The sequence below is a fragment of the Oryx dammah genome, unplaced genomic scaffold, assembly GCF_014754425.2.
Source record: "Oryx dammah isolate SB20612 unplaced genomic scaffold, SCBI_Odam_1.1 HiC_scaffold_5, whole genome shotgun sequence".
Classification (NCBI taxonomy): Eukaryota; Metazoa; Chordata; class Mammalia; order Artiodactyla; family Bovidae; genus Oryx; species Oryx dammah.
In genome coordinates this window covers 106268481-106280008 of record NW_024070189.1, presented here as the reverse complement: position 1 = coordinate 106280008, position 11528 = coordinate 106268481, and the positions used below count along the sequence as shown (strand labels likewise).

Below are 11528 nucleotides of genomic sequence, written 5' to 3'. Positions count from 1 at the left end.
AGCGTGCCATATCCTGCATCGGACATAGACTGGCAATTCGTGAATCATAAAATTAAATTCAACATTGAAAATAAAGACAAGAAGTAAAAAAATCTAAAGATTAAAGAAATTATAATCTAATGTGAAAATGGAAACATTTAAGTTTAGGGTAACTAGTTAGGTCTATTTTTATTTTGACTTCTTTTATAGAAAACAGCTGATAGAATATTACCCCTGTCAGAACATTCCCACATGAAGCAGAGTGGTCTTTGGCACGAACTTTTTCTTTACATCAGTTCTTGCTTAATCTCCCTCTGTCGTTCTTCTCTTGCTCCCGTCATCACGTGAGTTAAGTGTCTGCCGTGTGCCAGAGATACTGAAAAAGATGCTAGATCTCTCGTTCCAGGAGACTCAGAGTGTGATAAATGCTAAAATGAATGGAATCTCCGGGTACCATGGGAACATGAATAAAACACCCAACTCAGCGTTAGGAAATTGGGAAGGCTTTTCAGAGAAGATACTTTAGCACAGCTCTGAGGTGGTCAGCAGAGGAGTAGTGGGATTGGCCTTTAAGGTGGAGGAAACAAGACACGCATTCTCTGGAAGCTAGAGTCTCGCCGGGGCACCTGCGCCGTGTGCCTAAGGATTCCAGCAGCTCTCCATCCCTAGGCCCACATGGCTCTTGCAAGTTCTCAGGACGCAGGAGGACGCATCACCCACACAACAATGTGGATGTCACTATTTGGCAGATGGGGTGTTTGCAGCTTTAAGAAATGGGAGTGAAACTAATCAACATGGAGAACTTTAGGCTGCTCTGAGGTGGGGAAGAGAGTAATTATTTACTTAGCTACTCACAGCCTACCTTAAACATTCAAATATTTAATATCTGTCCTGCAGTATATCATTGAAGGGCAGATATTAGAGTAGCCCCTGCTCTCCGCAGTTTGAGAGAATTTGTGCTCAATTTGTGCTCCCATGCACACCAGCAACGAAGACCCAGTGCAGCCAAAAATAAGTAAAATGTGTTTGATTTTCACACGAAGTTGAAGAGACACTCTTAGTCTTCATTCCGTGTGTGGACGCCGCTCGCTTGTGCCCCTCCCCTTTCTGCTTGAACAGTTCTCAAGTGTTTCAGCTTCCAGCTCCCACTAAACTTGGACCATCATGGTGCTCTTTTCCTTTCCTAAATTTGTAAGCGCTCTGCGTTGGCATTTTTAATTACTTTGTTGATATTTAATTTCTGTGCCAGGCATGCATCTTCAATCCATTTAGTGGTGCTTTAACATCAGAGACCAAGGTGTTTGGTTCTGTTGTATTTCTCTCTGGTATGTCACTGAGCATTTATGTTAATATTCGTTGAAGTGAGTATTCCATAATTGTTCCTGTCCAGAATTGTTTGGTTCTTGTTAAGGAATAATTAGTCTCATTACTATTTCTGGACTCAACAGGAAAGTCCATACAGAAAAATAATTAAAGTTAAGTGTCTCAATAATGTAAAAATTTTTTCCAAATTTACTGAGATATATTTGACAGATAAAATTGTAAAATACTTTATCATTTTATACCACCTATAATTTCACATTTTCATTATGATTTTTAGTGGAAATAAATTCAGTGTTTCATAGGTATTTTATGCCACACTACTGCTTGTCTTTACTTAATAAATTATTTCAAGTATAAATAAGTGGGATTAAATTCTGGAGTAGTGCCAGCCAGTCATCAGTCCTCTTGAGAAGTTGTGTTGTAGAGCTGTTGACATTATTTTCATTGTTCAAGTCATTTGTTAATTAAAGCCAAGCATAGATAAAATAAGCATACCATGGTACTAAGTGATTATAGAAATCTTTTATTTTTTTTTCTGAATAATGGTGACTACTTCCTTGAACAAGAACTTGAATTTGGGGACTTCCCTGGTCACTCAGCTGGTAAAGAATCCGCCTGCAATGTGGGAGACCTGGGTTTGATCTGTGGGTTGGGAAGATCTCCAGAGAAGGGAAAGGCTACCCACTCCAGTATTCTGGCCTGGAGAATTCCGTGGACTGTATAGTCCATGGGGTCGCAAAGAGTTGGACATGACTGAGCAACTTTCACTTCGTTGGTGGTGCAGTGGTTAAGAATCCCCCTGCCAGTGCAGAGGACATGGGTTTGATCCCTGGTTCAGGAAGATCATACGTGTCGAAGGGCAGTTTTTCTGCAATCTGAGAAAGTCCGGGCACACCAGCAACAGAGACCTGGTGCAGCCAAGAGCAGATAAAATCTGTTTAATAGGAACTTGAATTTCTTACTACATTTTTATTGATATAAAGGTTTTCAGAGACCCTTTGTGAATAATGATTTGGATAAATTTGGGGGAATAGGAAACTTCTTTCCCACATACAGTCTGTTGTTGGAATTTGTATTGATGATGGAGTTGTTCATAGAATCTGTTCTTAGTGGGTGAGGATTCCTTAAGAGGATTTTTAATTTTTCCTTCAGGATGTTTCATAAATTTTGCTCTTTTGTTGTACCTCTTGGTGTGTCTCTTCAGTCTTAGACTTTGTGACTTATTAGAGAACTGCTGTTCTTCTAAGTGGACAATGATACTGTCAGAGCATCCGGGAGAAAGAATGAAATGGAAGTGGTAGCTACTCGGAGCTAGGGAAATGGGGTGGAGGTGTGCTGCTGGGCTGTGGATAGACTTCACACACATCTGTGCGGAAAATCCCCATGTTTCATAGAAGACAATCATACAGATCTCTAGGTATTCTTGAAATTTTTCCCAGGACAGTGAGGTTATCATAACACATTGACTAAATGCTTATATTTTCAAGCATGATAATTATCTATGAAACAGACATTATTACTGAAACTAATGTCTGTTTCAGAATTTCAGAGTTTCATGATTTTTTGTGTCTTTCAAAAGTTGACTATTAAAATCATGACATAGGGCCTCCCTGGTGGCTCAGACTGTAAAAATACTGCCTGCAATGCAGGAGACCTGGGTCGGGAAGGTCCCCTGGAAAAGGAAACAGCGACCCACTCCAGTATTCTTGCCTGGAGAATCCCATGGGCATATGGACAGAGGAGCCTGGTGGGCTATAGTTCATGGGGTCACAAAGAGTCAGACACGACTGAGAAACTTACACACACAAAATCATGACATAAACTTTTTTTCTCTCTGTTTGAGAAAGGACTTAAGTTTCAGAGTGTAGAAACTGTTTCAGGAAAAGATGAGTCATAGTTGTCAACAGTGTCAATCACGACAAATTGTGAAATCATCCGTCTCCCACTTAACTATGTATTAGGAGATCTGTAGTAACAAATATGCTCTCGTTGCTGTTCACCACCAGGATAATAAAAGAATTTAGGGAAAGCTATTATTTAAGAGGGAATGATAGATGTAGCATTTCTCTAAAGTTAGTGACATCTCTACATTTTACGTTTTCTCTAAGTAGTGTGAACATTTCATTTCTTTTGTTAAGCAGTGTGCTTCTGGGGTATAGACAGAACCATTTCCCCCCTGGTGTTGTCTTATTATACACCTCATTTGTTTAATTTTTCATTGTTATTTCCTTCTAGTGTTACCCATTTGTGCTGTGCTCCTTTCCTTCCCTCCCTCTCAGCCCTCAAAGTACTGGCAGTGCCAATTCCAGGAAGGCTAGGGCACACCGTTCTCTGGCACTGCATGTCTTCAGAATAAATGTTTGTAATTTCTTCCTCCTTCTGAACGGCCTTTCCTTTTTCATTTTAACCTGCTATAAAAGTAAGGATGAGAATGGAAAGAGCAGCCAGGGACAGCTTTTTAAGATAGGCAGAGTGCCAGAGGTCTGATTCCCATGTTTGCAGAATCAAAAATTGATCAACTTCCCCTGACAAATTTAAGTGTACTTGAAAAAACTTCGCTCCAAATCTAGGACAGTGACCATGTAATTTATTGTCCCAATGGGTAGTTTCGGTGTCTTTGTGTATCTTGTTAGACAAGTAGCTATAATAAGTTAATATATGTATCCTAATGTGAAACTATACAGAAATATTTGCCCATAAATATAAATTAGATGAGGCTTTCCTGGTGACTCAGCAGTAGAGAATCCACCTACAATGTGGGAGCCACAGAAGACGTGACTTTGATCCCTGGGTGGACAAGATCCCCTGGAGAAGGGCATGGCAACCCACTCCAATATTCTTTCCTGGATAATCCCATGGACCGAGGAGCCTGGCAGGCTACAGTCCATAGGGTCACACAGAGTTGGACACAACTGAAGCAGCTTAACACAGCACATAAATTAAAGGAATATTTATTCTAGTTTCATGTTATTTTCCGTGATAGTTCAGTTGGTAAAGAATCCTCCTGCAATGCAGGAGACCCTGGTTACATTCCTGGGTTGGGAAGATCTGCTGGAGGCTACCCACTCCAATATTCTTGGACTTCCTTTGTGGCTCAGCTGGTAAAGAATTCACCTGCAGTGCGGGAGACCTGGGTTTAATCCCTGGGTTGGGAAGATCCCCTGGAGAAGGGAAAAGCTACCCACTCCAGTATTCTGGCCTGGAGAATTCCATGGACCGTACAGTCCGTGGAGTCGCAAAGAGTCAGACATGACTGAACCACTTTCACTTCACATGTTACTTTAACTAATTTAAACTTTCAAATGCAGACCTGAACTTTTCTAATTTTCTTTGACTCTTACTGAGAAATTTGTTCAAGGATACTTCAATTTTAACAAGACTGTTAGTAAGTGAACCAAAAGTTTGGATTTCTCTACGCCAAGCAAAATCAGTCTCCTTGTGGTGATGATGGAGATGGGGATCAGGAGATAAGTAACGCAAAGAAATAGAGGAAGGCAACAGAATGGAGATCTAGAGATCGCTTCAAGAAAGTTAGAGATACCAAAGGAACATTTCATGCAGAGATGGGCACAATAAAGGACAGAAATAATATGGACCTAACAGAAGCAGAAGATATTAAGAAGAGGTGGCAAGAATACACGGAAGAACTGTACAAAAAAGATCTTCATGACCCAGATAACCACAGTGGTGTGATCACTCACCTAAAGCCAGATGAAGTCAAGTGGGCCTTAGGAAGCATCATTACGAACAAAGCTAGTGGAGGTGATGGAATTCCAGTTGAGCTATTTCAAATCCTAAAAGATGATGCTGTGAGAGTGTTGTACTCAATATACCAGCAAATTTGGAAAACTCAGCAGTGGCCATAGGACTGGAAAAGGTCTGATTTCATTTCAATCCCAAAGAAAGGCAATGCCAAAGAATACTCAAACTACCGCACAATTGCACACTCATCTCACATACTAGCAAAGTAATGCTCAAAATTCTCCAAGCCAGGTTTCAACAGTATGTGAACCATGAACTTGCAGATGTTCAAGCTGGATTTAGAAAAGGCAGAGGAACCAGAGATCAAATTGCCAACATCCACTGGATCATCAAAAAAGCAAGAGAGTTCCAGAAAAACATTTATTTCTGCTTTATTGACTATGCCAAAGTCTTTGACTGTGTGGATCACAACAAACTGGAAAATTCTGAAAGAGATGGGAATACTAGGCCACCTGACCTGCCTCTTGAGAAATCTGTATGCAGGTCAGGAAGCAACAGTTAGAACCAAAAATGGAACAACAGACTGGTTCCAGATTGGGAAAGGAGTAGGTCAAGGCTGTATATTGTCACCCTGCTTATTTAACTTATATGCAGTGTACATCATGCAAAATGCCAGGCTGGATGAAGCACAAGCTGGAATCAAGATTGCTGGGAGAAATCAATAACCTCAGATATGCAGATGACACCACCCTTATGGCCGAAAGTAAAGAGGAACTACAGAGCCTTTTGATGAAAGTGAAAGAGGAGAGTGAAAAAGTTGGCTTAAAACTGAACATTCAGAAAACTAAGATCATGGCATCTGATCCCATCACTTCATGGCAGATAGATGGGGAAACAGTGGAAACAATGACAGACTATTTTTGGGGGCTCCAAAATCACTGCAGATGGTGACTGCAGCCATGAAAGTAAAAGACGCTTACTCCTTGGAAGAAAAGTTATGACCAACCTAGACAGCATATTAAAAAGTAGAGACATTACTTGGCTGACAAAGGTTCATCTAGTTAAAGCTATGATTTTTCCAGTAGTCATGTATGAATGTGAGAGTTGGACTATGAAGAAAGCTGAGCACCGAAGAATTGATGCTTTTGAACTGTGGTGTTGGAGAAGACTCTTGAGTCCCTTGGACTGCAAGTAGATCAAACCAGTCAATCCGAAAGGAAATCAGTCCTGAATATTCATGGGAAGGACTGATGCTGAAGCTGAAACTCTTGATCGTTTGGCCATCTGATGTGAAGAACTGACTTAATGGACAAGACCCTGATGCTGGGAAAGATTGAAGGCAGGAGGAGAAGGGGACGATAGAGGATGAGATGGTTGGATGGCATCACCAACTTGATGGATGTGAGTTTAAGCAAGCTCCTGGAGTTGGTGAGGGACAGAGAAGCCTGGCGTGCTGCAGTTCATGGCATGGCAAAGAGTCAGACAGGACTGAGCAGCTGAACTGAACTGCAGTGAATGAGCAGAAGTCAGGGTAGATCCATCCCTTGGATTGCTGGGGGTTCTGTTTGTCATTTCTTCCTCCTCTCTTCACCAACCTACATTAGATATGATCAGTCTTTTATATTTTGTCAATCTGTGAAGTTAAACAGAGTCTTTCCCTTCTGATTTCCTTTACAGGTAACGTTTTAATGGAGCGTCTCTCCCCCTGTACAGATACGGACTCGGATTCATTGGGTTGTCCTTTGTGGATGTTTTTATAGCTCTGCTGGGAGCAAGCTGCTTGAAGTGCTATGGTATCCAGAGAATAGTTAAGCACTTTGGCGAAGACTTGATTGATTTTTATTTCCTTGAGGAAAAAGTTAATGTCTCTGGTTGTTTTTTTTTTCCTCTTCTCATCTGTCTAGTTGCTGATCATCTGGGCTGTGATCCTCAAACACGGTTCTTTGTCCCTCCTAACATCAAACAGTGGATTGCCTTGCTGCAGAGGGGAAACTGCACCTTTAAAGAGAAAATATCACGGGCTGCTTTCCACAATGCAGTTGCTGTAGTCATCTACAATAATAAATCCAAAGAGGAGCCAGTCACCATGACTCATCCAGGTAAACAAAAAAAGGAAGTTGTAGATTTTGTTTTCCCGCTGGCAAATTATTGCTTTATAGGAAGGCATTTTACCTTTTGCTGAAACCATATCATTTCCAACATAATTCTAGGATTATATTTTTCTTTGGTATTGCCATTTGTTTGTTGAGATGCTTTTTTTCTTTTAGTTGAACTTTCTCTTATGTAATGACAGTAGAAGACTGTGAGACTTGCACTTATGAAGGAACTGACTGTGACTGATCCTTAATCATTTTACATTTCACTTGATAACTTTGAAAGGTAATATCTTATCATTCCAGATTATGTCATGCCTTTTATCTTATCAAAATGAATGCTGAAACCAAGTAATTACTTTAATTACAGTAGTAACCATATTTCTTCATTTTTGTGGAAACAGGACATTTCTAATGTACTTGTTTTAATAACAGTGGTGCAGTTTATTGAGCACTGCTATATATATGGCAGGCAATATATGGCAGTGAGTTTTTTGGTTTTTATTAGACTTTATTTTTTAAAGCAATTTTAGGTTCCCAGCAGAATCTGGACATATTTCAGACTGGCTTTTTTCACTTAGTTATAAGCATTTAGGGTTCCCCCATGTCTTCATGACTTGATAGCTCATTATTTTTGAGTGCTGAATATTCTGGTTTCTTGACGTTCCACAGTTTATTTATCAAGTCACTTACTGAGGGACATCTTGGTTGCTTCCAGGTTTGAGCAGTTATGAGTGAAGCCACCATAAACATATATGTGCAGGTCTTTGTGTGGACATAAGTTTTCAGTTCCCTTGGATAAGTACTAGGGAGCCTGATTGCTAAGTTGTACAGTAAGAGGATAGTTTTGTAAGAAACAATCAAACTATCTTCCAGAGTGTTTCCAGCAGCAGAAAATGAAACTCTCCTGTTACTCCACACCCTCACCAGCAGTTAGTGCTGTCAGTTTTTTTCCTTCTTTTTGGTCATCGTAATAGGTTGTTTTAATCTGTGTTTCTCTGATGACATGATGTAGAGGAGTCCCTTTTTAACGTATTTTCTTAGACAGTCATGGGCTCCTGGCCCCATCATGGCCATGCATGTTGTAGGTACTCTCCCACTTACAGACTGAAGCAAGCAAGGGCCAGCAGAAGAGAGGCTGAGACACAGGTTTTTTGGTGTTTGCCTTTCAGTTTACCAGTCTGTCTCTTACAACTAGTTGAAACCTAGATAAACTTTAATTCTGCACTTATAAAAAATGTTAAAGATTAATGACTTATTTCTTTAGAATTAACTCTTTAATCATATAATTAATATTTGCATTATCAATTTTAGACAGTTACCTTGCAAAGACCTCACCCTAACTTAAGATCATTGATACTTTTGTGTATATCTTGAGAGAATAATGCAGATTACTTTAAATTTTATTGCTCTAACTTGTTTTCTTCCCTTCAAATTAAACATTTTAGAATTAAAATATATTTTTTTTCTTTCTCCAAAAGTAATTTGTGCTCATTGTAGGAAAACTGAAACTTTTTAAGGAAAGTATAAATAAAATAGAATGTGTGATTTTCACTGTCAGAGATCACTAACACAGCATTGTAAATCAGTTATCCTCAAAAAGAAAAAAATGACAGTGGTTTTTCTGCCTAGGTCTCAGGGCAGATGTCAGTTTGCTCTCATCAGCTGTATTAGAGGGAAGAAAAAACTTCTAAATTTTGGACCTAATCATTCCTTACTGTTTTCTTCTTACTGAAAACAAAGAAAAATGGATAGAGAGAAATTTAACTGAGCAGAATGTATTTTTCTTTTTATGTGATGTTATTTTACACACACAAAACCACTAGAGAGGTAGTGAGAATGAGAGTCTTTTAAGTATGTAAAGATCTGGGAATTATAAGAGAAGGAATCAAGTTTGTTCCCCCCCCTCCAATGATTTTTGTTTAAAAAAGGAAGAGAATTCTTTCTAAATTAACATGGATTTTCCATCTGTGTTCCTTGAAATGTTAAGAGTATCCAGAAATGTTCCATAGATGACCCATGGAGGAAAATAGGTAAATGATGAAATAAGTTTTAGAAAATGCTTGAAAAATATTTCAATTTTAGAAGCTCCTAATAAACATACTGAAGTCTCTGAGAAGTCTTAAAGACTTGTTTTAATTGACTAACCTGCAGTTTCCCAAATTTATTGACCATGTAACTCTTTTATTACATTGTAGCTGATAACACAAATAAGGAAAATTAGGGGTAGAGTTTGAGGATATATTCTTAGGATATAGAACTTTCGTAAGGCAAATGTAATATAAGAGCAATAAGAAATGGCTTTATATTGCAAAACTATGGCTTTATGATACACAGAAAATTAGAAAGAACAACGTGAGACAGTAAATTGATAACAATGCTTCAGAGAGAAATGCAGTTCCGTCTAATACCATTAAAGAACTCAAACCTTGTGATCCAGTAATGTCACATCTAGACAGATGCTCTGGGATACTCTTCAGATTTTGATGAACATGTGTATCCTCTGGGAATCTTGTTAAAATGGAGATTTTGATTCAGTAGGTCTGGAGTGTAACCTGAGATTCTGTATTTTTAGTAAGTTTATATGTGATACTAATGCCACTGGTCTACAGATCTTGCTTTGAGAAATAGCTAAAGATAAGAAAGCTAGGTTTCCGTCTCAGATTTTTCACTGGCTTCCTCCCTGTGATGCAGGCCACATTGCCTCCTGTGTAGAAAGGCCTCTTTGGTCCCTCAGTCTCTTTCTCGGGAAGGCCATGAATGCTTGCTGTGGAGAGCAGCAGCATAGACGGTCTCTGTGCTCTGAGAACCATTGCTTTCCTGGCTCATTAGTGCACTGCTTCTCTCTCCCTTCACAGAGCCCTTTCTTCCTGTTTCTGTGTAAGGTTCAAGGACTCTTCTGTCAGAGTAACTAGATACCCCCTGGATCTGTACCTGCACAGATCCCTGAAATATACCTGTAGTTCCACATCTCAAGGGGGAGATCCGTGTTTTAGCCCTCTCCTGCTCACATGTCAATTCTATTATACACCCTTCATTTGAGAAAAAGCACTCTGTGCTGTGCATTATAATATGCACTAATATGAACTGGTAAGAGTTGATGAAAGGAGCCCTGGCTCACAGGCTCAGAGAGTCTACTGGCTGAGGCCCATGCAGTCTTCCTAGTGTCTTTTGTGCCTCTGGACGGCACTGTCCTTCTGCTTTCTGCCGTCGTCATTGTGTATACTTGACTGGCGGTGGAGAGAAGACTGTGGGTTTCTTTAAGTTAAAGTTTGTGTCTTTTTATTTTCTGCAATGGTTAGCAAAATATCTTGAACAAAATAAGTGTGTGCTGCACTGAAATGATTTCATGAAGATATTTAGCTTTGTTAAGCTTTCATTTCATTTAAGGATATATTTTATAACTAATTTTAAAGTATTTCATTGTCTTGCCTTGTTGACAATGTTTCAAGAGCTTATTCCTGTTTGTTCTAATGAATGCCCTTCATCTGGTGGCTGAAGGACATCCTTTCTGGCGCAGTGTCCATGACATCATTGACAGGAAAGACCGCTCAATTTGTGGTTTTATTTGTTACCTCTACTTGGCAGAATAAGTTCTTTGTAATGTAGTTAACAAATATGTGGTAGTATAAAGGGGAAGTTATGGGCACTTGCATAGTTTAAAATAATGCACATTTGTATAAAAGTTAAGGATTTATTTTCCTGGTTTTTAAAAATTAATATAGACTATTGCTTAGCAGTCATAAATTGTGTCAAATTGTTGTCAAGTCAGAGAGCTCTTTGATATTTTTATTTGTATGTCTGTAAGAATCTATGAGCATTTTTTCATTGCTAATAGGAAGATGAGGTAATTTAGGTAAACGTTTAACCAAATAATTTACTTTTCTATCTTTATGTCAATTAGCAGTATCGGATGCTTCTTAGTGTTCTTTTAACTAGTTGAATAGAATCAGTCAAATAGCTCCTCCCCTTTTCTGCATCGTATTCTCTTTTTTAAAAAAGGTATATAGCTCTATATTATCTAGCAATGAATGGAAAAAAATTACTCTGTAGAATATAGAATATTCTCTTTGTGAATAGGAAAAAAATCATACCTTGTGAAAACAAGTAAAGATAAATCACAAATACATTGTAAAATACCTTTAAATATCCATAATTTGGGCCACTTAATGTAAATCTATTCCTTTATTCTAAAAGCCCATCAAGAAAATAAATAATAGTCATACTGTTGCTTTAACTGTTTAGTTTTTAGGTTCTAATTGAATATGAATTTAATTACTTCAGAAATCAGAAAAGATTGAGTTTGCACTTTAAATATACTACTATAGTAGAAAATAGACTCTTAATTGTGTCTGTGGCCTGAGTTTGCAAATATCTCTTCTGTATCTTCCATGTGATCCATACACTTTTTTCAGAAATTCATAATTATCA

At 38.6% G+C, this 11528-nt stretch overlaps 1 protein-coding gene across 1 annotated transcript in view; it reads left to right on the top strand.

The window, feature by feature from the left end:
- The window catches only part of RNF130 (ring finger protein 130), a 137548-nt gene that overhangs the window by 34587 nt on the left and 91433 nt on the right, over positions 1-11528 (top strand). The window contains exon 2 of the mRNA XM_040241416.1: positions 6909-7103. Within this exon, the coding sequence (XP_040097350.1) occupies positions 6909-7103 (195 nt within the window). The remainder of the gene's footprint in view (positions 1-6908; positions 7104-11528) is intronic.